Below are 27,890 nucleotides of genomic sequence, written 5' to 3' on the forward strand. Positions count from 1 at the left end.
AGGACTGCAGCTTTCAGTTCTTCCTCAGTGGACGTGCATCTCTCCTGTTTGGTGTGAAAACCTCTTTTAGAGTCCAAAGAGAATCTGTACCTAGGATTTCTTGGAGAACCCAATTAAGGACACTCCTACTCTGGCCCAAAATAGAAACCAGGAGTTGTCTGATTTTTCCTTATTCTTCAACCTCCTACATTCTATCAGTCACTGATTCCTCTCAATTTTACCTCCTAAAATTCATTTAAGTCTGTCCCCTCACAACTCCTTCTTGCAATGCTGCCTTATGCATCATCCTTCATCATCTCTCACTAGGATTTCTGCTACAGTCCACTGGCCTCCAGCCTTGTCGCTCTCCAAGTGCCAATATTCTTCCACACTCAAGCCTGAGCTGCAAACCTGACCACATCATGCCCCAATTAAATACTATAGTAGATTCCCATCACCTACCTAAAGAATAAAAGCTAACTTAGTTGAACAGTTCCAGCCCTCCCACAGCCCAGTTCTCCATTTACCACCTTACTTCAACAATATCAAACTGCTTGCAGCTCCATGTGCAAACCCTGCTGTTTCATGCCTTCATGTTCCTACCCATGCTGTTCCTTCTATCAGGAAATACCATACTATCCTGCACCTCCTCACTGACTGGCTAACTCTTCCTCCTCCATCAAGAAGGCTCATGAGAGCTTCCCTGGTGGCGCAGTGGTTAAGAATCCACCTGCCAATGCAGGGGACATGGGTTCGAGACCTGGGCCGGGAAGGTCCCACATGCCGCTGAGCAACTAAGTCCGTGCACCACAACTACTGAGCCTGCGCTCCAGAGCCCACGGGCCACTACTACTGAGCCCGCGTGCTGCAACTGCTGAGCCCGTGTGCCGCAACTACTGAAGCCCGCGTGCCTAGAGCCTGTGTTCTGCAACAAGAGAAGTCACCGCAATGAGAAGCCTGCACACTGCAACGAAGAGTAGCCCCCGCTCGCCGCAAGTGGAGAAAGCCCGTGCGCAGCAATGAAGACCCAATGCAACCAAAAATAAATTAATTAATTTAAAAAAAAAAAAAAAAAAAAGGCGGCTCATGATCTCCAGAAACCCTTCCTTGACCTCCCTACTTCCACTGACTCTTTTATGCTCCCCCAGGGTAATACGGATGCTCTAACAGTACTGTGCTAAAACCCCTTCCCAACAAGAATGTAGGCTAAAAGCACTGATTGGGTCTCATTCTGTGCTCTTAACACCGAGTAAATTGCATGGCAGAGAATAGTGTTGGTTGAATTCTAGAAATTCCATCATTAAGTCCTGCCCACCATGTCTCAAGGACTCCAGCTCACCTGTACTTGTGAACGCAACTGATCAATCTTCTGCTGTTGCTTCTCCACAATCTGAAAGGCAAAGTTATCAAGGAAGGCTGTAAGCACATGCTGATAGTGAGGTCAGAGGGCAAGAGGCTGTACTAGGATCTGTGGTCTGGCTCTTAGCCCAACTGGCTACAGCCAGTCAATAGTGAGAACAGAGTGAAGACAAGTTAGCTCTACCTACAGAAATATAACCCAGACTCCCTATCCTGGCTAACTAGCTTCACACTCCTGTGCTCTAGTCACAAAGAGGTTTAAACAAAGAGGAATGTAGTGTGGACCTATGACCACCATGGGGAAGTCAGGTGGAGAGAGACACCCTCACCCTGATGATTGTAGGCCAGTAGAATCAACTTCATAAACAGCCAGTGTATATTCTGGTTCTTTGGTAAAGGACATGACTGAAAATTCAGTTTAATGAAGCTTGCCCTATCCAGGGCTGTGACAGTTATCATTACTTATAGCTTTGGTCACACTGACTGTTCGAGGAGAGAACCTAAACAGGGCTAGTTTCCTGTCCTTTGAGACCTCAGGTACTCTCTGAACCATTTCTGGGTCTTCCTTTTTGCTGACCTTCAACCAGTCTCACTGCTAGGCCCTGAGCTCCTTCTTTTCTGCTGAATTAGAGCCCCCCTCACTGAGTAGAACTTTGCCCAATGCAAGAGGTTCTGAATAGGGCCTGAGCCATGAATGAAGTGCACCAAGCTTCAGCGCACCATTTTGGAGCATATAAATTTGGATGTTCAGAGGCATGTTCTTCCCTAACTTTGCTTGCCAGTCATAAGGATGAATATCTAAAATGCAAATTTATTACGCAGGGATGACTTCTCAGAAAAGAGAGAAAAACTCTAGGCAGCAGATCCTAGGGGGCTCAGGGTCAGAAATTCATGGTTCCCTACCAATACCCAATCTTTTCTTTCCTCTAAGCCTACCCCGTTACAGCCTGGACACCCTCAGTCACCTTTCGAAGGGAATCACATTCCTTCTGCCAGGACTCCATTTCCACTTGGGGACCTTCTCCCCGTTGAGCTGTATCTTCTCCACTGGCCGCCTCCACACACTGCTTATCTTGCAGGCTGAAAAACAGTGGCCTCTTAAAGAACTCTGAAGTTAGAGGGATGTGGCTTTGATTCCTGATTCCGCTACATACTGTATGTTTTGGGGCAAGACACTTACGCCCTTCCAAGCCATAGGTGGGGATAATGTCTTAGGTCTGTATAACGTAGGGAGTGCCACACAGAAGCTGCTTGCTCAGTCTATGCTAGTTCCATTCCCTAGAGGTCAGCATCTATACAATGGGCTACCAATTCTCTACCTGCCCAAGGTTTTTTTATTCTTTGTTTTGATATTTAAAAGTAAACATTCATCACATGTATTTAAATTATAAAAGTCACATGTATATAATGCAGAAATTTTAGAAAATACCAAAAAAATCTTTTTTCTTTGCACATACAGTCTGGGGCAGACCCAGCTATGTCCCCTAACCTTGCTTCTGACTCCAACCAATGGTCTCCTCCCATGGATCCCCACAATCACTTTCATCATGGCCCATCTGCTGAAATAAACAACAGGGTCACTGTGGTTGAATATGGGATGAGAAATCCAATCCATCCCATTAGCAGCTGGATTTGGTCCAAGAGGCTGTTGAAACACAGCCACCACATTTTCAGAAACTGCTATTAACATGGAGGAGGCTCCCAAGACACCGTGAGAGTACATTATGGCATCTTGTTTTGTTCTCAGAACCTGCTGTGGCAATCGAGAGCAATCCCTAGGGCTGAGGAGAAGAAACAGATGTTCCTGGTAAGCTTTACCTTGCAAGATTCAAAATGTGGATAACCCCCAGTCCTCAGCACCAGGATCTACTTTTGCAAATATAGAGATACTCATTTTCCAGTTTATAAAGTGCTCCCGTTCATTCAACACATACATATTCAAGGATTATTATCTAGTATTATTATGCCAGGTACTGAGTTGGAGCCTTCCAAAGGATACAGTGACAAATCCCACCCCACTGCACCACTATACCCCCCACATTCCATCTCAAAGACATAGTCCTTGTCCATAAACAGCTTTCCTATTACTTACAATCCAAAGAAAATGAAGCTCGGAGAAGTGAAGTGATTTGCCCAAAGTCACACAAGTAGTGAGTGGGGTAGCCAGGACCAGAACATAGCTCTCCACTCCTTTCCTCAACCCCACAGGGGTATTTACCTATGTCTAGTGGAGGAGAATTCTGCTTCCCTCTGTCTCAGGCTTTCCAGTTGAATCTCCTTCTCTCTGCAGGCTGCCTGGGTCTCCTCCAGCAAACTCTCCAGCTCAGTCACTCTCTCCTGCAGCTCTGTGCTCTTCAACTCAGAATCCTTAAGCTGAAAGACAGGATTCCATGCTTAGGTCAACAGGCCAAGGAAGACTCTGTCTGGGTATCTCAAAAAATTTGCAGTTCAGTTGTGATATGAGTGTGGACATGACTCCTTTGGGATTTTCCTTTCAGGAAGCCACAAGGTAACTGCATGCAGCAGAGGCTGAGAAAGCCCCCCTGCTTGGCCACTCCCTTCTTGCCCCAGGTATGCCCAGACATTGCTGCTACCTGCTGGCTCTGCTTCTGATGGTCTTCCAAGGTGGGCAGGTCAGCCAGGTAGCGTTCCAAGGTCTCAATACGCTGCTGCTTCTCCCGGTTCTGCTCTGATTCCTTCTGACATTTCTTTTTCAAATTATTGATATGTTTATCACGACCCTTGACCTATTGGGAAGAAATGTCAAGAATCTGTCTCCACTGACTCCTCTACAACCCTGAACACCAACTTTTTTTGAAGTGATGTCTTTGCCCTTAGGGCTATAAATGTTTTCCACTACAATGAATGCAGGAAGCTGATAAAATTTTGCCATTTGAGATTAGGGCATAAAATGCAGAGGTAACACACAAGAACTTTCTAATCAAGGGCAAGGAAGGGGGGCTCCTTTGGCAGTTTTCAAAAATTGGTAGCTCTAGGGCTTCCCTGGTGGCACAGTGGTTGGGAGTCTGCCTGCTAGCGCAGGGGACACGGGTTCGAGCCCTGGTCTGGGAGGATCCCGCATGCTGCGGAGCAACTGGGCCCGTGAGCCACAGCTACTGAGCCTGCGCGTCTGGAGCCTGTGCTCCGCAACGAGAAAGGCCGCGATAGTGAAGAGGCCCGCGCACCGCGATGATGAGTGGCCCCCGCTTGCCACAACTGGAGAAAGCCCTCGCGCAGAGACGAAGACCCAACACAGCCAAAAATAAATATAAAAATAAATAAATAAATAAGACCTGGTGCAACCAAATGAATATTAAAAAAAAAAAAATTTGTAGCTCTACTGTATAATAAGGAATTTGGGACTTCCTTGGTAGGCCAGTGGTTAAGACTCCGCACTTCCACTGCAGGGGGCTTGGGGTTCAATCCCTGGATCCCTGGTTGAGGAAATTCCGCATGCTGCACAGTACAGCCAAAAAAAAATTTGTCTGGTCTTTGTCCAGCTTTCTGGGAGGTAACTTCTAAACTCTTAGAATATCCCAAATAATAGAACAGGAGTATCTTTGTTTTTCTTAGTGGACCAGAGCCCACCATAAATGCATTTATGCTAATGAGATGACCCAGAATGCAGACTGGTCACTATAAAGACCAATGGAGTTGAGCCCAACTCCCTGTGAAGAGGGGACAAAGACAGGAGATTGAGTTCTATCATGCCTACATAATAAAACCCCAATTAAAAATTCTGGACACCGAAGCTCAGTGGAGCTTCCTGGTTGGTGAACACATGGATGTGCTAGGAGGATGACAGGCTCTGATTCCAAGGGGGAAAAGGTACGGAAGCCCTGCTTTGAGGACTTTTCCAGACCTCAACCTATTTGTCTCTTTATTTAGCTTGTCCTGATTTGTATTTTTATAATAAAACTGTAATCCTAAGTAATCCTGAGTTCTGAGTTGTTCTGGTGAATTACTGAACCTGAAGGGGTCATGGGAACCCCTGGATTTATAGCCAGTTGGTCAGAAGTATATAGGCAGTCTAGGGAACCCAAAACTTGCAGCTGGCATCGGAAGTAACAAATAAGCATAGTCTTTTGGGGGACCATGCCCTTAAACCTGTGGAATCTGATTCTAACTCTTAAGTGGTCTGCATCAGCACTGAATTGCAAAAGTAAACATAACTGTACATACAGTAAACATACAGCCAGTCTGGTCTGTTCTGGTGAGACAGATAATGCATTCTTCCCTAAGCACCACATATGATATAAAGCTAAGCAATCATCTGGAAAGGCTAATGAGACTCTAAACTCCTTGAGAGGAGGGGCTGTGTCCATTTTGCTTATTATCATATCCCCAACACACAGCACAATGCTTGGCACTGAGCAGGCAATCAATTAAGATTTGTTGAATGGGGATTCCCTGGTGGCGCAGTGGTTAAGAATCTGCCTGCCAATGCAGGGGACACAGGTTCGAGCCCTGGTCTGGGAAGATCTCACATGCCGCGGAGCAACTAGGCCCATGAGCCACAATTACTGAGCCTGCGCGTCTGGAGCCTGTGCTCCGCAACAAGAGAGGCCACGATAGTGAGAGGCCCGCGCGCTGCGATGAAGAGTGGCCCCCACTTGCCGCAACTGGAGAAAGCCCTCGCACAGAAACGAAGACCCAACACAGCCATAAATAAATAAATTTTTAAAAAGTGAATGGGGGAGACTTCCCTGGCAGTCCAGTGGTTAAAAAGACTTCACCTTCCAATGCAGGGGGTGCTAGTTCGATCCCTGGTCTGGTCGGGGCGCTACGATCCCACATGCCTCGTGGCCAAAAAACCAAAACATAAAAAACAGAAGCAACACTGTAACAAATTCAATACAGAATTTTAAAATGGTCCACATCAAAAAAAAAAAATCTTAAAAAAAAAAAAAAGTGAATGGGGGGATAAATGACTTGGAGCAGAGGAGTTATAATCTGCAGTAGGAGTTACAGACAACTTGGAAAACAATGTGCCCTTCACAACCCGCAAGAACCCCTGTACTTGAAGCACCAGATACCTGAGGGAGGTATGTATCAGCCATAGACCTGAAAAATAGGGGGATTCACTAGAAGTCTATATTCAGGTTAGCCGGATACCATTCTCACCCTAGGTTTCCCCAAAAGGAGACTGAAGATTTATTCTCTGGAGAAAGCAACTGAGAGTCAAGCTCAGGGATATCAGTCACGGCAGAGAGAGAGTGTGAAGCACTGTGTTGAAAATAAGTATAAGTAAAAATCTATGTATAGAACTGTGGGACTTTAAACCTAATCTCCTTCTCAGTGTTGAGAACCCAAAGGCCAAAATCATTCCTGTCCCCAGTCTCCCCACCAGGCAGCAGGCTGAAGATTCTTTCCTAGAGATAGTGAGATGAGACATTCAGATACTGATATTTGAGGGTTCCCAAGTGAAAAGGGCAGACTAAGTCTGATCATCCCACAGGGAAGCCCACCAGGCAACTACCATGAACCCAGAGCTTCCACGCAGCTTTGAAATACTACTGATACGTTTTTGTTGTTTGTTTGTTTTTTTCTGGCTGCAGCGCACGGCATGTGAGATCTTAGTTCCCCAACCAGGGATCGAACCTGTGCCCCCTGTAGTGGAAGCGTGGAGTATTAAGCACTGGACCGCCACAGAAGTCCCTAAAATACTACATTCTTAAATATGAGCACTCTTTCATTCAAGGATCACCAAGCCTCTAACATGAAAGACACCAAAACAAAATAAAAAGACCTGAAGGAAACAAGAAACAACACTATGAGCAGATGAAGATATCTCAAAAGGTATAATCAATATCATCAGAGAAAAGATATTGCATTCATGAAACAGAAACAGCAAAAAATGCAATAAAAGAATACTATTCAGAAATATAGAGGTATATATCAGAAGAAAGAAAAGAGGTGAGGACAGATAATTCTGTGGAGTGGGGCTGGGCACAGAACCACTAATTTTTACTATAAATATGTTGATATTTGATGACATGTTGGTTATTTAACTTAGATACATGTATTATTTTGATTAAAAGTTTCTTTTTTAACAAGCCTCTAAGTCTATGCTGTACCAATGGCACCAACATCACCTGAGAGCTTATTAGAAATGCAGGATCTCAGGGCCCCCTTCCCTCCCACAACTACTGAATCTGTATCTGTATTTTTATCATGATCTCCAAATGATTCTTAAGCACATTAAAGTTTAAGAAACACTGCTTTAGCTGACTTCAATGCAAGTGGTCCAGAACTAAACATTATTAAACTAGTCCCCCAAGAATGTCTGCATTAGTGCAACCTGTGAACAGAACCAAAAGATTTAGCTCCTTCTATGATAACCAATCTCACCCTAAGGCAATTCTAAGAGCACTGGAAAAAATGTTAAAACTCCCAAAATAGCTGCATATATGGGATTCTTCACCTACTTTTTAGGTAGAGTGAGGAGAAAACAGGCTGAATGATGTACCACAGGTACATCTTGCCACAGTACAATCTCGTATGACTGCCCAGGCTGATTTTCCACCCAGGCCAGCTGGTAGCCCATCACAACCTGGGACAGTGAGGGATTATACGGCTTTCCCTGTCTGTGGTAGTTTTGTGCAGATGAAGCAGAAAGGAGGAGTTCCATTTCTAACACACCAATCCTGCATAAGAAGTCAATGTAGGGGGTTTCACCTAATTGGCTCCTCCAGGTTCCAAGAATAGGGGTCAGAAACAGCTTAGGGTCTGGCAGGAGAGGGCTGACTGCCAACTCCTTTGTGAATTAGAAAGCTATCAGTTCCTTAGCTCACCCTTTCTTCCTGTTTCTTCCCCTCCTCTGAATGCTTCTGCAGTGCCACTTTGAGTGACTCTCTGATGAGCTGGACTTCAACTTCTGAAGCAGAGAGTTTCTTTTCAAGCTCCATCTTTTCTTTGCTCAAGGCGTCTGTCTTCTGTGCAAACTGTGCACGTAAGAAAGTGTTCTCTCGCTGCAATTCCTGCAGAAAGATTCTCAATATATAACTGTTCCTTACCCTGACAGTCCCATACACATTACTTATACCTAGTATACTTTGTGGTCAAATATCACTTTTCTCTAAGAATTTCTTTAAGCAGTGCTTCTTAAAGTGTGGTCCTAGGACTAACAGCTTCAGCATCACCTGGGAATTTGTTAGAAATGCAAATTCTTAAGCCCAACTCCCAGGCCCACTGAATCAGAAACTCGGGGGATGGGTCTCAATCTGTGTTTTAACAAGCCCTCCAGGTGATTCAGATGCATACTCATATTTCAGAACCACTGGCTTAAAGCAATACTTGATGAGTTGTAGTATAACAAAGGAATACAGGACACTGTATCAGAAGACCTGGGCTCAAGGCCTGGTTCTCCTCCACTCATTCTCTACATGACTTCAGGCAATTTCTTCCTCCTTGGGCCTCAATTTTCTCATCAGTAAATTAGAGGACCGAACTAGATTTTATCTAACGGCCCTTCTTACACTAACATTCTGATTCTACAAGATGGAACACTACCTTAACAGGCCCACTAGGTGGCAAAGCCAGTGCAGTACTATAATATGTCTAACAGACATCACTCAAAAGCCCCAATTACAGAAGAAGCTTGGCCAACTTCTTTTAGAGCTACTGACCTAAGTGAGAGTGTGGTTTCCTTCAGTCGCTCCTAGACATGGAAGAATAAAAGTGGGAACGGCTCTAAATCCTGTATTACCTCTGCTTCCTCCTCCATTTGGCCAGGGCTGGTATATTAAGACTTCTCAAAGCATCACTCAGTTCTAGGGTCTTACTACGTACCTTGCTCTGCCTTCCTTTTCTCCCAAGTATGTCCTGATACCAAGGCACCTGGACTTCCACTTGATCTACCCTCAAGCCTTTTCTGCCCCCACAAGGGCAGAACAGAAGATACTTTATAATTAAGATGTTTACTTTTTGAGGGCAGGGACACCTTATATCACTTGGTCCATTTTCTATCTCCTGGACGCCTAACAGTGCCAAGCACAGGGAAGATATTGAGTTATGACAAGCAGAATGCCATCCTGGCTGCCAAGGCTTACCTGCAGCCTCAGCAAGCAGACATCCCCAAAGGGCGCAGGGCGGCCCAAAAGAGCACCGTGGACTTGTAGTTCGCTCTCTCGCACTTTCTGCTCCAGCTGAGCGATATGTTTCCTCTGCCTGCAAAAGCCAGAATAGAATGAGGTCCAGGGTCCTGACACAAATCCACTTGCAATATGAGCCCCCACTTTCCTTAGGTACAAACCACACTTTGTAAGCAAGGACCTTGGATTCTGGTCAGTGCTGTTTCCTGGAGGAGGAAGAGCAAATGAGAAAACTGACAGAGGAAATGAAACATCAGCTGCGAAGAGCCAGCTGCCTCCTTTAGGCACTCCCCACAGCCCCTGCAGAGATATGCAACTGGCCTATCACATTACTCACATACTGGACTAGGCTGCTTACTGACCTAGCTCTACCATGAGGCAAGGCAGGGTCCTAAACAGAGGAGGATGTGCTGCCCTTGGGAAGACCTCCTTAGGGGGGGCTGGGACAGCAGAGGCTAGCCCTATGACACCCCTTGCCCCCTTACTTGTCAATAAGGAGCTCCTTTTCCTTCAGAAGGTTTTCATTACTGTTCAAGATGCTGATCCACTGTGCTGGGTCTAATGTGGGCAATGAAGGAGAAAAAGCAGCAGGATGGTGGCAGATGGCTCCATTCTGAAGCTGAAAGACAAGCAGGCCCAGAGCGGCTTAATCTTGACCTATAGGCACCTGAAAACACCTGAGCTACAGCTGGGTCTGCAGTCAAGGCTTACTTTGGCTCAGTCTGAGAAGGCCCACTGTTTATGAAATAATTTTAGCTCTGATGTATGACTGGAAAGAACCTGCTAGGGAGACTTCTGCCAACTGGACACTCCCTGCTCAGAAAGGCTCCAGTTTCTAAGAAAAGGTCAGTTGTCTTTCATTATCTGGCAACGGAAGCTAACCAGGAGCTAAGATGTCCTCACCAACCAGGAAAGGAGAATGTGTCCTGCTTCCTTTCTTCCCATTCTTAAGCAGCACAAGGACTTTTTTTTTTTTTTTTAACCCAAATGTGTTATAGTGGAAAGAACCTGGGATCCAAAGATAGTTTTTGAACCCTAGAACTCTGCCACTCACCAGCTCTGTGACCCTGGACAGATTACTTATTCTAAGAACCTGGTAAATTTCTACATTTACCTCATCAGAGTGCTATAAGGATTAAGTAAGATTCTGTATGTTAAAGTACCTAGCCTAGTGACTGGTACATAAATACATACACACACAGTCAGTGTTGGTGTCCTGACTCTGGGTTTCCCTTTATAACCCTTTGCTTTGGAGAAACTATCTGGTGTTCAATTAGACCACCAACAGATTTGATGACATTCACAAGACTTCATTTCCTATCTACAAACATCTTTCCTCCTTTTTACAAATGCTTTCTTTGGAGTCAAAACTTATAGGACAAAACCTATACAGTTCTAAGATCAGCACAGAAACTGCAAAATCCAAAGAAAGAAGGGTCTCTACCTGCATTTGCTCCATCTGTAAACGGATCAAATCCAGCTGCTGCTGACAAGTGCTGAGCTCACAAGATCGCTCGCGGGGATGCCAAGGGTCAGGATTCAGTTGCCACACCTGAGAAGGTAGAGGCTTGGAGAGCCCAGGGGCAGGCTGGAGTCCCAAAGGAAGAACCCCGCTGCCACTAGGGTGTGGTCCATTCCGCTCACATACCGCCCCACTGCCTGGTGCCTTCTTGGTCTCAGGCAACACTTTGTATAACTCCTTGTTTGTGTCGGTTCTTGGGTTGTGGAAGAAGACTCGGTAGTGGGGATCTGAATAAAGTGTCTCCATCATTGCCGACTGATTGAGGGTAGACTCCATATTGGGAATATCAAACTTCCTCGCCTCTTCTTCTCTTTCATGGCCCACTGCTGGAAACCAGGACTGCTCAACTCCATTCTCTCCAGCAGCACCACAAAGATACATGAAATCTCTAGACAGGCCGGGAGAACGTTTCATCGCACCGAGGTCTCCATTTCTTGTCATCCCCACACTTTCAGTCAACCCTGACAAAGGAAGTTTGGAAGAAGAGGGTCCGGCAGGAGAATCTGCCTTGGCAGGATAGGTCCCCAAAGTAGAAGGCATCACATGGGCTGTTGGAATGGTTACGTGGCTTTTGATGGGCTGGAAAGAAGGACTGCTACTTGAGCTGCAAAAATCTGCGGAGAGAACAGTCTTCCATAAGTCAAAATTGAGGCAGCAAGCTTTCTTGACTTTGGCTGCTATGCCAGACATTCTCTGCCCGTCCTAAGACCAGGCAGAAAGCGTACTGTCATCACAAGTATCAGGCAAAAAACACAGCAGCCTAAACAGGAGATGTGTGTTCTAGGATCTCAAATGCCATTCACAAGGCAAACCAACAAAAGGCAACACTGGCTTCACTTTTAACTTATACTCTGTCCTTTGTATTTGAATAAAAAATCCTGCCAGTCAACAAAGCTGAAAACTGAACTTAAAAAAAAAATCACTTACTTAAGGGAAATGGATTAGATCCTACTCTTCTAAGGGCTGGGCAACTCTAAGCTATAATCCAATCTAATAAAAATGTCTTTTCCAAGGGCTGCCAGAATCCTCTGTGATCTCCAAAAGCTCCCCTGTGAAGGTGAGCAATGAATCTAAACTATCCGAAAAATAAGGCGAACTGGATAGTGCTGCTTTGTATCTAGGGCAGGGAGCACAGCATCTGAATCAGGATTCTGTTCTCTCTCCCACACACCAGACCTGACTGCCAGGATATGTGAAGTTATTCTTAGTAACTCTCAGGTTTCATTCTAGCACAGTGAGCACTCTCAAGTGGTAAACAGTGAAATCCTCTATTTTATATTTTGCCTTTTATTTACCCCCTTGTTTGTATACAACTGTGATTTTTCACTTTCCTTCAGACTGGATTTATGTTTCCTTTAGCTCCTGCCTAGTCTTGGGAGACAACTCGCTGACTGGCCCTGCTGTAGAAGGTTCATATTTCTACATATTTCCAACTTTCAAGTGCTACCCTGAAGAGGACTACGAGGTCACAGAATTAACGCGGGACAGTGGGCTGCAAGTGAAGAACAATACAGGAATAAAAGGAAACACACCTGTTACCTTCAGCAGGCAGAAAACTGAGTGAGGGGGACAAGGAATATAAACGTCTTCCTTTTTCAACTATGTCTAGTATTCTTTTCCAAACTAAGTATGTCTACCACAGAGAAGAGTAGACCTCCGATTTGTTTCTTTTCATTTTCCATCAACCAACACAGAACACGCTCAGCTAATGAGGACAGATACTAACCTTTTCCAGAATTATATGAGTATAGATCAGCTATCATCTTCTCATATGGGTTTGTAAGCAGCTCTTTAAAAACACAGGCAAGCCAAATTATCCCTTATAATATATGCACAGGGTCTAATTTCCTCTACTCAGATGATCGTGGGATATATAAAATGCCATACTAAAAACAAACAAGAAGCAAAACAACCAGTAATTTTTGATGACATGCATCAGCTTCTCAGGACCAAGAAAGGGCATTTCAGAGTCAAAGGACACAGTTTTTGATGTCCCAAAACTTAAATACAGAACTAGTCAACAGGGTTAAGGTAGACTGGTGGTGATGAAGACTTCTAAGACTAGTAAGCTCTCTACTTGAAATCTTCCATAATGGCACCATAATATCCACTCTCACCAAGGGTCCCCACTCCCAAATATAATTATGGAACAGAGGACAGTAAGACTGTAGTTATGAGGGCTGCTACTATGCTGAACTCAGCAACACCTCCTTCCATTCTCCATCCACAGCACCACTCTCTCTCAAGACTCACCAAATTCAGTTTTGAGCCCATAATGCCTAAAGCAGTAATGGCAAAACCAAAGGCAAGAAGAAAGGTACCAACTGCCCAAGAGAATATGGTTTTTCTAATTTTCTGGTGAGTGTGGTCCACCTACAGATGATGAAGTGAGGTCTTTGTCAGCATTTGTCACTTATCTATTGGGTTTATCTATTTATATTAAGGCAACTGTGTAATCCTCAGAAAGTGCTATAAAATGTCAAGTTACATCACACTTTAAGTCTGGTTTGTGTTTTAGAGCATTCTGAAACGAAATAGCAACACATTTTCAAAAGGGCCACTATCTTCTACAATTTTCAAAGGCTTTCCAAATTTAGTGTATGGGATATGTGATTTTTATGAGAAGTTTACAATTCCCCAAATCACTGGGTTTTTGCCACTTCAAGGATATATTTCTAAATCTCTCCTTTCCTCAAACACACTCCCTGCCCCTCAACCCCCATCCCCCCCAAAAGCAATTTGTTCTTTCTAGCAACCCCCCTTTCTTGGTAAGGGGTAGACTTAGCTATTGCTAAATTTTGATCACTTCTGCCTACATCACTTACTGGTTTATGAAGTATGGTAGTCTGAATTAAGCCAGTGACAATTTCAGTCTTTATCAAAAAACTGAAAGCCTTCTGAGCTCTCCAGTACCCACCTCTATCCTGTCCCTTGAGAATCTTCAAGGTAAAACACCTTAGAGAAGGGCAGAATCAAAAGCCTAAATGGGGAATTCCCTGGTGGTCCAGTGGCTAGGACTTTGCGCTTTCACTACCGTGGCCTGGGTTCAATCCCTGGTCAGGGAACTAAGATCCCACAAGCTGCACAGTGCAGCCAGAAAAAAAAAAAGCCTAAATGTCCATTGACAAATGAATGGATAAAGAAGATGTGGTACATATACACAATGGAATATTACTCACCCATAAAAAAGAATGCAATAATGCCATTTGTGGCAACATGGATGGACCTAGAGATTATAATACTAAGCGAAGTAAGTCAAACAGAGAAAGACAAATATCACGTGATATCACTTATATGTGGAATCTAAAAAAATGTCACAAGTGAACTTATTTACGAAACAGAAAACAAGACTCACAGACTTAGAAAACAAACTTATGGTTACCAAAGGGGAAAGGTGTGATGGGGGAGGGATAAATTAGGAGTTTGGCATTAACATATATACACTACTATATATAAAATAGATAATCATTAAGAACCTACTATATAGCAGAGGGAACTCTACTCAATATTCTGTAATAACCTAAATGGGAAAGAATTTGAAAAAGGATAGATATATGTATAACTGAATCACTTTGCTGTACACCTGAAACTAACACAGCACTGTAAATCAACTATATTCCAATATAAAAAAAATTTTTCTAAAAAGAAAAAAAACCCCAATGAACTATATTTTATACCAGTCGTAAGTGTTCTTGTCAACTGCACTCCAAATAAACCAAGCTACAGTCATGAACAAAGTGAGCAAGAAATAAGATTAAGATAAAGATCACGGTATATATCAAACATGGCAGAAAAGACACCTTAGATTCTTTTAAGAGAAACTTCTAGACCGATAGCTTTGGCCACTACGTCAAGGCTACTACAATTTAAAAAGAACACACTACCAGGAATTCCCTGGCGGTCCAGTGGTTAGGACCGGGCGCTTTCACTGCCAGGGGTCCGGGTTCAATCCCTGGTTGGGGAACTAAGATCCTGCAAGCCGTGTCACACGGCCAAAAAAAAAAGATGGGCTTCCCTGGTGGCGCAGTGGTTAAGAATCCGCCTGCTAATGGAGGGGACACAGGTTCGAGCCCTGGTCCGGGAAGATCCCACATGCCGCAGAGCAACTAAGCCCATGCGCCACAACTACTGAGCCTGTGCTCTAGAGCCCACGAGCCACAACTACTGAGCCAGCGTGCCACAACTACTGAAGCCCGTGCGCCTAGAGCCCGTGCTCCACAACAAGAGAAGCCACTGCAATGAGAAGCCCACACACCGCAGTGAAGAGTAGCCCCCTCTCTCTAGAGAAAGCCCCTGCACAGCAATGAAGACACAACACAGACAAAAATGAAAATAAATAAATTTATTAAAAAAAAAAGAATGTACTATGCAATTAATATATATATTTCCCCAAAGGAATAAAAAGCACACAGAGTCACACACAATCTGTGTAACAATTTGACTGAATGAGATATAGCCAGTCAATTCAACGGGGGGAAAAAATCTAGACCATTGTTTGATTTTTATAAGTCCTATTATTTACTCAGAATGAAAAAGGTCCCATGACTGCACATGCAGACAAAACCTTAACAAGTCACAACTACACTGACAGTAACACTTTTGATTACACAAGTGATGGAAAGAACACTACAGGTGGGAGATCTGAATCTGATAACTAGTTGTGTGACATCAGGCAAGTTACTTAACCCCTCAGGGAATTTTTGCTACTCACCTGCAAAAAAACTGGATTAAGTGATTTTTAAAGTTCTGTCTACCTTAAAATCTATGATTCCATTAATTCAATATTTATTGACACTGGGCCCATGTACACACAGCTGTCAAACTATTAAAATTAAATCCCAGGGACTTCCCTGGTGGTCCAGCGGTTAAGACTCCCCACTTCCACGGCAGGGGGCGTGGGTTCCATCCCTGGTCGGGGAACTAAGGTCCCGCATGTCACGTGGTGTGGCCAAAAAATAAAATTAAATTAAATGCCAGGTGTCCAGGAGTCAGTAGTAGTAGTAGATGTAGTGGATGTGTTTGGTTTTCTCCTTTTCATTCTTCTTTTATTTTTTCCAAACATTTTTCTTTTAAATGCTTTACTGAGATATCGTTCACATACTGTACAATTTTTACCCACTTGAAACATACAATTCAATGGTTTTTAGTACATTCACAGAATTATGTACCCATCACTACAATCAATTTTAGAACATTTTCATCACCCCCAAAAGAAATCTTTTTACCCTTTATCGGTCATGCTGCATTTACTCTAACTTCCCTAGCCTTAGGCAACCACTAAATCTACTTTCTGTCTCCCTACAGATTGGCCTATTATGGATATTTCACACAATATGTGGTCTTTCGTGCCTGGCTTTTTTACTTAGCATAGATGTTTTTAAAGTTCATCCAGTTTGTGGGGGGTATTGGTACTTCATTTCTCTTTATGGCTGAATAATATTCTATCATATGGATATACTACATTTTACTCATCTGTTTGTCAACTGATAGACATGGGGTTGTTTCCAATTTGGGGCTATGAAGAATAACGCTGCTATGAACATTTGTGTACAAGTTTTTGTGTGGATGTATGCTTTCATCAATTCTCTTGCGTATATATACCTAGATTTGCTGAGTCATAAGGCAATTCCATGTTTAACCTTTTAAGGAACTGCCAAACTGCTTTCCAAAGCAGCTACAACATTTTACATTCTCACCAGCAATGTACAAAGGTTCCAGTTTCTCTACATTCTCACAAACGATTGTTATTATCTTTTTGATTATAGTCATCCTAGTGGGTGTGACATCTTATCAGATGCACCAAGTACCAAGGTAATTAGTTTTGTGACTTTAATCAACTCATTTAATCATTTTGAAATTCAGCTCTCTCATTTGTAGATTGGAAATAAAGTATTTCATAGAGTTCTTAAAGGTATTAATGAAAAAATATAGAAAAAATTTAGCACAGTATGCATCATAAAGTATTTGATAAACAGTAATTAATTATTATCATTAGGTTTTCTGCCCTCCTAGGAACCCACCATCTAAATGAAAAAACAAAATACTCTTGTAAAGGACAGCCTGACAGTTAATACTTAAGTGCAAAAACAAGTGGCAGAAAAAAATAAAGATATAAAATTGCAAAAAGGAAGATCAGTAATGGGAGGAAGAAATTGGAAAAGTTTTTTCAGACACGTCATTAAATCATGAAAAATAAGATAAGCATAGCTGGGAGGGGCAAGAGGAGATGAGAACAGCACAAAGGGGCCCAGATTAAAGAAGGAAAGAGCTCAGGTAACAAAACAAAAAAAAAGGTTCTGCTCGTAGCATAGTTAGACAACATACCTGGTGACAGTAAGAAATATGTTTGAATGGGATAGGGCCATATCACAGAATTGGGGACTCTGACCTTTATCCTCGAAGTAATAGAAACAACTGAGGATTTGCAGGAAAGGGAAACTATGAAATCAGGCTTTTAGAAAGATTAATCTGGCAGGAGAGGGAAAGACCTGATCCAAGAAACCTATTAGAAAGTTGTTTCAGACAGGACAAACAGTAGAAGTTGAGAGGAAGGGACCAGCTGTGAGGAGCACAGGATAAGAAGAATCAAGAAGACTCCTTGACTGAATGGACTGACTTATGAATACTCTGGAAATGACAATATACGTGGAATACAATTTGAAAATGACAACACATTTTGGTAAGCAAATCATTAATCCAAACTTACCCTCCGCAATGTCTGAGCATGATGTGCCTATGGCTGTGTCCCCACTGTCGGCTATACTTGAACAGCGGCTGAAGCGGCTCCGAAAGGCCTCCGAGATAACTGGGGTCTGCCATTCAGTCCCCAGGGAACCGCCCCTCTGAATCACATTGGAACCTGAAACAAGTGGCATTTCCCACCTTTAGTGTGAACCTGCTCATGTAACCCCACAAAACTTTTTTTAAAAATCACTTAAACCTATCAGAGAATAGTGGCACCCCACCCCTTTCTTTCTCCTGTGCCTATTTCAGCTACTCTGAATTAGTTAATTTTAGGGAGGTTTTTTTTAAAAAATATATCTATTTATTTATTTATTTATGGCTGCATTAGGTCTTCGTTGCTGCGCATGGGCTTTTCTCTAGTTGCGGTGAGCGGGGGCTACTCTTCACTGCAGTGCGTGGGCTTCTCATTGCAGTGGCTTCTCTTGTTGCAGAGCATGGGCTCTAGGTGCACGGGCTTCCGTGGTTGTAGCAAGCGGGCTCAGTAGTTGTGGCTTGCGGCCTCTAGAGCGCAGGCTCAGTAGTTGTGGCGCACGGCCTTAATTGCTCTGCGGCATGTGGGATCTTCCCGGACCAAGGCTCGAACCCGTGTCCCCTGCACTGGCAGGCAGATTCTTAACTACTGCGCCACCAGGGAAGCCCAGTTAATTTTAAATGGAAATAGCATAAGAGGTGAGAATGTTCAAAGACAGAAATAAAAACTACCAAGAACCCAGGGGTACTGGGACAGTAATAGTTAATAGCAGCTCCATTCTTTGCAATCTAGAAGACACAGCACTTTACAAACATGATCTCATCTACCTACTCACTGAAAAGTATTATAACCCCTATTTTGCAGAGGATAGAGCTGAGATTTGAACCCAGGTTGTTCTGATTCCAATACCCACATTTCTTTCCTACAGGGTTTCTCAACAGGTGCTTTTGGCATTCTGGGCCTGACAATTCTTTAATGTATAGTCTACATATTACAGGATGGTTAAGCATTCTTAGTCCCTCCCTATCCACTAAATGCCAGCAGCAGCTCTCACTCCATCCCACCATCACTATAAAACCTGAAAACATCCCATATGTTTCCAAATGCTCTGCAGGGTAACAGGCAATCCAGTCCCCTGCTGAAAACCACTGCTTGACTGCATCAGGGTACCCTTGTGGTTAGGATAAATCCAGATCAAGGTGAGTCTTATAAGTTAATCTGAAGAGTTTGTGGGGCGGGGGCAAGGCAAAGAAACTACTAAAGTTTCTGAGCAGGTAAGATGAAACAAGACTGATGAGATTTATTTGACTTTATCAGCTTGTTGTTTGAGGGCTGGTAGATACGAAGTGTTCAATAAATACTTGATTTACTAATATACTAGCAAAGAGTTAAATTCAAATTATTTTTTAAAAACCACTGTAATTTTTCTAAACTTTATCTGATGATCCATGTAAACAAACAAACAGGTAATGGTAGCTACTTACCCATTTAAAGCGTCAGAGTTTGAGCTGAAATCAGAAAATACGGTTCTACAGACTCTATGATTTAGTGGGAAGCAAATGATACTTGCATTTAGTGCTTCTCCCATCTTTTGAACCTACTTTCTTCTACATTTGCTCTTTTTTGCTACCCTTACTTCTGCTTTCTACTGAAGACAACCTCACTTTCCCCAAGAACTCCTTTTATTCTTTGGGTCTCAGTGGACTGCCTGATTTGAAAGAATCTATATACACACAGTAATCTGTAACAATTTCTTTCTTTTTTTTTAAATTTTTTGGCTGTGCCGCATGACATACGGGATCACAGTTTCCCCACCAGGGATCGAACCCGCATCCCCTGCATTGGAAGCCCAGAGTCTTAACCGGTGGACTGCCAGGGAAGTCCCTGTAACAATCTTTAATAGAAAACACAGCCAAAAATCAGAGCATCTGATCAGCATAAGATTAGCCAGTGTTACTATACTAAATTAACATAATTCTGGCCAGAAGCAAAGAAATTTGACCTCCTGGTGAGTCTATATGGCATTCTCTCTCTAGTCAGTGTACAATTTATCAGGTCTTTTGAAATGTGAAAATCAATTGAGGGTCTCTATTACCATGTTCCTGGCCTCCTACTGGAAACCACTCCCTGTTACTACTACTGATCTTCTTCACCACTACCACTTTTCTGTTCACCCACTCCATACATCAATTCTAAAAGTGATATTTGCTAAAATAAAAATATGTTTTGGTGTAGTTATAGAGACTTATTATTTCAAAATTCAAGTCTGAAAGCTGGTATCACGTCATATCAGCAGCATCCTTATCAAATATTAAGACCATTATCAATCAAATGAGAGACAACTGAAAACAAAGCCATCAGAAAAGCAGTGAGCTTTGTTAGGAATTGCTACATTCCAAAAACGTGCACTATACACATAAGTGTCATAAGAAATTGTATAATTCAGTCCTAAGACAGTGCGTGCCACATAGCAATGTTCAATAAATATTTGCTGAATGAACCTTGAATTGATTCAACAAATGCTTTTAGAAGTGCTTATTATATGCAAGGCAGTATGCCTAGCAGAACATATCTACCAAATGTCTGCTATAAGGCACTGTGGGATTTTTCAAGTTAAAGAAAACACACCATTAGTTCCATCAAATGTACTCCTTTCTTCATAAATCCCCCCAAATTCAAAAGTTATATTTCTAAAATGCTACTTCCTATTTGAATATACCATATCTACTTAATATTGTCTACTGAGTATGTATATATATTTACATGTTTTAATATATATATTAAATACATACACAAACTTCTAACATATCAACTTAGGATATCTACTGAGCTTTCAAAACCCTGTAAATCGGATGATAATGAGTTCATTTTCAGTGCTTTAAAACCCATCATTGTTTCAAAAAATGCTCTATGAACAACAAAAAAAAAAAAACAAAAAACCCTGTAAATCCATTCTAGAGATAAATTCGTGAGTCTCTAGTGACAACACAAGTGAGACTGTTGGCATCCAAGAAGAATTCCAATCTTTGTGGGCTAACAGATGACTGACCCACCCACAGGACTACAAAGACAACATAGAACACAGTAATTTATGCTGTGTTTTTCTGATTTCAAATGGAACTATCTTCCAAAGTCATTTTGTTCCAATCCGTTATGTGTCCTCCTCTCCCAATCAATCACGTGGTCTTGTTGGAAGCTACGTAGGACCAGAGATAAATAGTTGTTCTCTCAGAGAGAACTATTTTTCTATTCAATGTAGCCCCATGTCATTTTTGTTTTTTAAGCACCAGCCTTTCAGTGAATGCTTGTTTGTTCAGTATTTCCTTTTAAGGAAATTTCTGTTATAAAATAATAGAGGAAAGGTCAGAATTTAACCCAGAAAACTTTGACTACTCACCTGGTGATGCGGCATGAGAGATCCGCTCACTTGGGTATTTCTCCTGCATGGCCATCAACACAGTTATTTGAGCCAGCTGTAGAATGAAGGAACCAGTCAGATCTCTCCACTATCTTTTAATTCCCTGTAACTTGTTCTCATTCAGCTGAAACTGTCAAAAACACACAGAGTATTCAAGTATTCTTCCACATGTTTTACTCCTGAGGATGTTTTTTTAAGGAAAAGCAACTCCCAATATTCCACTCTACTCCTGAAGCAAGAAGAAAAAACCTAGAACCAAACAGAGATTCCCAATACTGATCCTATTAGGTCTAGAACCCCTCCAATCGTTGCAAAAATTAAAAATAATGTTACTTTTAATTAACAAACATTGCCATGGATCTTCTCACCCATGGGAACAGGTTGGAAGAGTGAGGTAGAAAAAAAACTAAATAACCAAACCAACAGTGAAGTATTATAGCTTCAATTATGATTAACGTAAAATGAATTCCCCGATTCCTTCCAGTATTGAAAGTTAGTTATATGATGTACAAAGATGGATTTTTTGGTCATAAGCAGAACCTCAATACTCAGCTGGGAACATGAGGTTTTCTTCCCATTACCCCATTCCTTAAAACATTTATATTAATTCTAATGGTAGGTTCTGAGAATTTAGCATAAGTCTGATTACTATCTATGTAAACAAAAGCTTTAATTAACTGTAACTAATAATAGCAAATAATAATATCTTGTAAATGCATAGTAATTGAGAGGTAGTACAGAGTAAGAGAAGTGGTTCAGAGTATTGACTTGTTTTTATTATAAATTTATTTATTTATTGGCTGTTTTGGGTCTTCATTGCCGTGCGCGGGCTTTCTCTAGTTGTGGCGAGCGGGGGCTACTCTTTGTTGCAGTGTGCAGTCTTCTCATTGTGGTGGCTTCTCTTTGTTGTGGAGCACAGGCTGTAGGCACGCAGGCTGCAGTAGTTGTGGCTCGCGGGCTGTAGAGCGCAGGCTCAGTAGTTGTGGCACACGGGCTTAGTTCCTCCACGGCATGTGGGATCTTCCCAGACCAGGGCTCGAGCCCGTGTCCCCTGCGTTGGCAGGCGGATTCTTAACCACTGTGCCACCAGGGAAGTCCCCAGAGTATTGACTCTTGATCAGACAGTTCGGGTTTGAAGCCTGACACAAGCAATGTATTAGCTGTGTAACCTTGGGCAAATTTCTTTATATCTTTGTGCCTCAGTTCCTTCATATAAAAATGAGGATAAAGACAGGACCTAATTCATTCTAATTCATTTATAATTAACTTACAATGGTGCCTGACACATATTAAGTGCTTAATTAATGTTTTTGTTATACTTGGCATATTAACATTTTATGTTAATAAAAAGTGACACAGTACAGTCCTCAGAAGATAAAGTACGAATTTAGAAACTCTGAATTTATAAGAGCCCCAAAAGAGTTTAGGACAAACCCTGTCAACAGAACACAATTCTGAAAGGTGAAATTTAACTTTGGAGTTGGGGGGGGGAAGCTATATGGTACTATTTCTCTGATGTGCTTTACTGACCTCTATAGTCTCCTCTTAGTAACAACAACACAAACCCTCACTAATTCATTGCATCTACAACAGAAATTGTACCATCCCCTGAAATCCCAGGTCTCTACATACTGGGTAAGAGAACCTTTGTTCAGTTAAAAAAAGATTCCATTTATGGCTAGTATTATTCAGTGTTTTATTCGTGACACAGAAGGACGCCCTACCTGCTAGTCATACTGAATCGTCAATATCAAAACGTTTTTAATCCTTTTCTTTTTTTTCTAAAGGGTTTTTCCTCCAGATGTGATTAAATTAAGGATCTTTTCTTTTATTTTGGCCTGGCTGCACTGCGCAGCATGTGAGATCTTAGTTCTCCCACCACGGATCGAACCTATGCCCCCTGCATTGGAAGCGTGGAGTCTTAACCACTGGACTGCCAGGGAAGTCCCCCTTTCTTTAAAATATAACAAAATGGTAGGCCCATTGGATTCTGACACCCTTCCAAATTCAGAGGGGTTGAAAATGGGATGACAAAAGAACTCTCAGTTAAAGATGGAGTTATCCTATGACTCTAGTTCCACTCCTGGATATATATTCAAGAGAAATAAAACATATGTCAACACAAAATCTTGTACATGAATCTTCATAGCAGCATTATTTATAATAGCCAAAAAATAGAAAGAACTCAAATGTCCATTAGCTGATGGATAAATAAAACGTGGTACATCCACACAATGGAATATTATTAGGCAACAAAAAGGAATGAAGCACTGATACCTGCTACTGAAAACATTATAGTAAGTGAAGGAGGACAAACACCAAAGGCTACATGTTGTATAATTCCATTTATATGAAATGTCCAGAATTGGCATATTCATAGAGACAGCAGATTAGTGGTTGTCAGGGACTAAGAGGAGGGCAGGGAGAGGGGGAAATGGGGAGCAATTGCTAATGGTATGGGGTTTCTTACTAGGGTGATCAAAATGTTCTGAGATTAGATAGTGATGATGGCTTGTGAATATACTAAAACCTCTGAATTGCACACACATAAAATTGAATTTTATGGTATGTGAATTATACCTTAATTTAAAAAAAAAAACTCCAAGGAGTAAAACAGTACAGAATAAATAATTTTAAACTTCTTCCTACTTAAGTTCAGAAGTAGATGGTCTACTGGTGGAAATTTTTAGGACCAATTGAAGGAGACAGACTTCTTGAGATAAAAGTGAGAGAAATGAATGTATAAGAAGTTAACACAGGGACTTCCCTGGAGGTCCAGTGGTTAACAATCCTCCTTCCAATGCAGGGGATGCGGGTTTGATCCCTGGTGGGGGAACTAAGATCCCACATGCCCGCGGGGCAACTAAGCCCATGTGCCACAACTAGAGAGCCCAAATCACAACGAAATACCCCACAGGCCACAACGAAGATCCCGCATGCCGCAACTAATACCCGATGCAGCCACATAAATAAATAAATTAATTAAAAATAAATAAATAGGGCTTCCCTGGTGGCACAGTGGTTAGGAATCCGCCTGCCAATGCAGGGGACACGGGTTCATGCCCCTGTCCGGGAAGATACCACATGCCGCGGAGTGGCTAGGCCCGTGAGCCACAACTACTGAGCCTGCACGTCTGGAGCCTGTGCTCCGCAACGGGAGAGGCCCGCGCACTGCGATGAAGAGTGGCCCCCTCGCCGCAACTGGAGAAAGCCCTTGCACAGAAACGAAGACCCAACACAGCTAAAAATAAATAAATAAATAAATAAATTTTAAAATAAATAAATAGCAGTAACACAAATAACCAATTACACAGCCAAGAAAGGTAAGAATGAATGGAGGCAGACAGAAGAAAAGCACCCAACATTGATAGTTTCCATTTTCAAAGTTTAAACTACAGAACTATGCATTCAACAAATTTAACATGTATTAAGTACAAGCATACATCTTTTTATTGAACTTCACTTTACTGAGCTTCACAGATTGCATTTTTTACAAACTGAAGATTTGCAGCAACCCTGTGTTAAGCAAGTCTATGGGTGCCATTTTTTCCTACAGCATTTGGTCGCTTTGTGTCTGTGTCACATTTTGGTAATTCTCGCAGTATTCCAAGCTTTTTCATCATTATTACATCTGTCATGGTGATCTGTGATCTTTGATGTTACTATTGTAACTGCAGATGTGGTGGAAATAGTAAGAGGACTAAAATTAGAAGTGGAGCCTGAAGATGTGACTGAATGCTGCAATCTCATGATACAACTTTTAACAGATGAGGAGTTGCTTCTTATGGATGAGCAAGGGAAGTGGTTTCTTGAGATGGAACTACTTCCGGTGAAGATGCTGTCAAGACTGTCGAAATGACAACAGAGAATTTAGAATATTACTAACTCTGTTGATAAAGCAGCAGTAGGGTTTGAGAGGACTGACTCCAATTTTGAAAGAAGTTCCACTGTGGGGAAAATACTCTCAAACAGCATTGCATGTTATAGAAAAATCGTCTGTGAAAAGAAAAGCCAATCAATGCAGCACACTTCACTGCTGTCTTGTTTGAAGACATTGCCACGGCCACCCCAGCCTTCAGCGGCCACCACCCCGTTCAGTCAGCAGCCGTCAGCATCGAGGCAGAATCCTCCACTAGCAAACCAGCAAAACGATTACGAATCACTGAAGGCTCAGACGATGGTTAGCATTTTTTAGCAATAAAGTATTTTTTAATTAAGGTACATAGATTTTTAAAAGACATAACGCTATTGTATACTTAACAGACTACAATATAGTGTAAACATAACTTACATATGCACTGGGAAACCAAAAAAATTTGTGTCTGGCTTTATTGCAGTGGTCTGGAATTCTACCCACAATATCTCTGAGGTATGCCTGTCCTTACTACCCATCAAGCATTGTGCTAAAGACTCTATAGTATCATGTGTTATGCTGAATGCTCATATCAAACCTATGAGGTAGTTACTACTATTATCCTCATTTTATGGATGAGAAAATAAAGGATTAGAAAGGTGAAGATTGTACAGTTAGGAAGAGGTTTCAAAGCCAGGACTGTGCTCTAATGCTACAGAAGTCTAGTCAGCATTCTGTGACAGAAAGAAATAAAGGAAGTTACTAAGGCACCACAAGTTGGAGTTTCTATGCCTCAGACATAGCCAGAGCTGCAAGCCATAAAGCAGTTAGGAGCAGGGGCAGCTCGTATCATTTCTTCACTCTGCCCTTGGTCACCACCCAGGCTCTATTTCCCAAGTTACTACCCAAGAATTAGATTTTGGCTGTTATAAGTATTCTCCCCTTGAAGAATTATAATCTTAGTGTGGAACACACTTGGCAGCTGTTGACAGAACCACATCAAGACAGGAGAGGATTTGAAGGGAAACACAGACAGCTGACACAGACACACTAAGAACCTCACACCATCACACTATTTTCATCGCCTTGATCATTCATTAAACCAAACCTAAAGAAAGAGAAGCCAAATCCTTGCCAAGGTGTTGCCTTTACAAAGAACAAGTCCTGAACACCACCACATAATAATAAAACAGACAAGGCCTAGGCCTAGAACAAGTCCTGAACACCACCACATAATAATAAAACAGACAAGGTCTAGGGGCAAGTAATGAGGCATGGTTCTCTTAATCGTCCTTGTATCACTACTCCTCCCTTCCCAGCACACAGTACTCAATTCATCAACCAAAATTTACTGAGTGCCTGTTTGCCTGGCTCTGTGCCATATCGTGGAAGTAGATGGTGTAAAAGACAAAACAGGGCTCTGATCCTCCCGGTTTAATGTGATGAAATAAGTTCTGAACACCTTCTATTGCATAAATAAGCTTTAACACACTTTCTGTTCATCCAGAGAACCAGCTCCTCCCTGTCTATAGCAGGGTGCCTCATGCTCTGTGCTAACGACATTGGAGGTCGGGTAAGTCTTTGATGTGCGGTTGTCCTGTACACTGCAGACTGTTTAGCAGCACCCCTGACGTCTACCCATCACACGCCAGGAGCAATCCCCGAGTTGTGAGAACCAAAAATGTCTCCAGACACTGTCAAGCATCCCGTGGGGGGCAAAATCGCGCCGGCTGAGAAACTCCAGCCTAGCGCCTTCACAAGGGCTCTCTGTCCCCCAACCTTCCTCCTCTATCTTTTTCCAAATCTCGGCTCAAACTTCACTTCCTCGGGGAGGGCTCCCCGCCCCCTCAGATTCCGCGCTCCCGTACTTCGCCACCCTGCACTACTGAGTGCTGGCCGAGCAACCACCCGCGGGACGTCTACTCCTCTCCCGGGGCTGCGAGCTCCTAGAGGGCAAGAACTTCCCTCCCGCCGTGCCCTGGCGACCGGCACTGGGCCCGTCCATCGCAAAGGTCCCGAAACTGCTGCGGAGTGAGTGACGGGGAGATAGCGAGGCGATGAGGGCGGGAGGCCACTGAGACCCAAGGAGGCGAGCGGGGGGCATTATTTCAGAAAGCCGCGGCGTCAGAGACCCAAGACGAACGGCTCAGTCGCTCTGCGCATGCTCTTCGCTCTCCCGCGGCCCTCCCCACCACGGAGGCCGGTCGAGAGTGTCTGAGGCTCCGCCAAGGCTCTCTAGGCAGGGGACAGGGTCTGTCAGTCCGACGGGGGCCCCCCGAAGGGAGGAGGACTTACGTGAGCTTGAAAGCGGGCAGCGAAATCCCCCACTCAGGGACACCAACCACTGCGACCAGGTCGGCGGCGGACAGCGCTTCAGTGCCTCAGCTCGCCTAACGGCCGTTACACACCCGCCAGGCCGCGCGCCTCAGAGCGCGCACCGCCCCGGCACCGCCCCCTTCTGCCCCCCTGCGACCAATCAGAAGTCGGGCCGCGCGGGTGTCCCGCCCCCGCACGCCGCCCTCGGCGCAGAGAACCGACGGATCTCTCTGCGCATGAGCCCGCCGCGGCTCTCTGCCTTTGCCTCTACCCCTTGGCGGGTCTCGCCTCTGGGCGGAGCCCTGTGCACCCCGGCTTGAAGCGGCCTGCTTGGCCTGTGCAGATCGAGAAGCTGGCAGCCAGCGCAGCTCATTCCGGGATCCCACCCAACCTGCCCACCCTCCTCCCATTCCTCACCATCTATCAGTACTCCCACTTGAAGCAGGGGGTGACGTTGTGACCAGGAGTTAGGGTGTGGCCAGAGTCACTGTCTTGTCAGGGTCAGGGCTTGGTCTGGATTAGAATCAGTGGTCGATCTGTGATCAGGACTCAGGTTGAAGGGTAAGGGATCAATCTTGCCCCCCTACTCAAACTCGGTCCCTAGGAAAAGGAACTAAGTTTATTTGCATTAATAC

At 43.3% G+C, this 27,890-nt stretch overlaps 1 protein-coding gene across 4 annotated transcripts in view; it reads right to left on the bottom strand.

The window, feature by feature from the left end:
- CEP85 (centrosomal protein 85) overlaps positions 1-27,393 on the bottom strand; it is a 32,401-nt gene extending 5,008 nt beyond the window's left edge. The window contains exons 1-11 of one of the 4 annotated variants that reach the window (XM_082469137.1): positions 27,235-27,392; positions 21,066-21,141; positions 17,660-17,812; positions 10,876-11,567; positions 9,917-10,050; positions 9,390-9,507; positions 8,133-8,318; positions 3,933-4,085; positions 3,557-3,711; positions 2,304-2,418; positions 1,319-1,369 (exon numbers count right to left, since the gene is read on the bottom strand). In XM_082469137.1, coding sequence (XP_082325263.1) covers positions 1,319-1,369; positions 2,304-2,418; positions 3,557-3,711; positions 3,933-4,085; positions 8,133-8,318; positions 9,390-9,507; positions 9,917-10,050; positions 10,876-11,567; positions 17,660-17,812; positions 21,066-21,120 — 1,812 coding nt within the window. In that variant the 5' untranslated portion in view covers positions 21,121-21,141; positions 27,235-27,392. Of the gene's footprint in view, positions 1-1,318; positions 1,370-2,303; positions 2,419-3,556; positions 3,712-3,932; positions 4,086-8,132; positions 8,319-9,389; positions 9,508-9,916; positions 10,051-10,875; positions 11,568-11,880; positions 12,126-17,659; positions 17,813-21,065; positions 21,142-27,234 lie in introns of those variants that run through there. The other 3 variants (XM_082469138.1, XM_082469139.1, XM_082469140.1) reach the window with 3 other exon arrangements.
- Positions 27,394-27,890: the final 497 nt, after the last annotated feature.

Source organism: Balaenoptera physalus, assembly GCF_965194825.1.
Source record: "Balaenoptera physalus genome assembly, chromosome: 1".
Taxonomy (NCBI): Eukaryota; Metazoa; Chordata; class Mammalia; order Artiodactyla; family Balaenopteridae; genus Balaenoptera; species Balaenoptera physalus.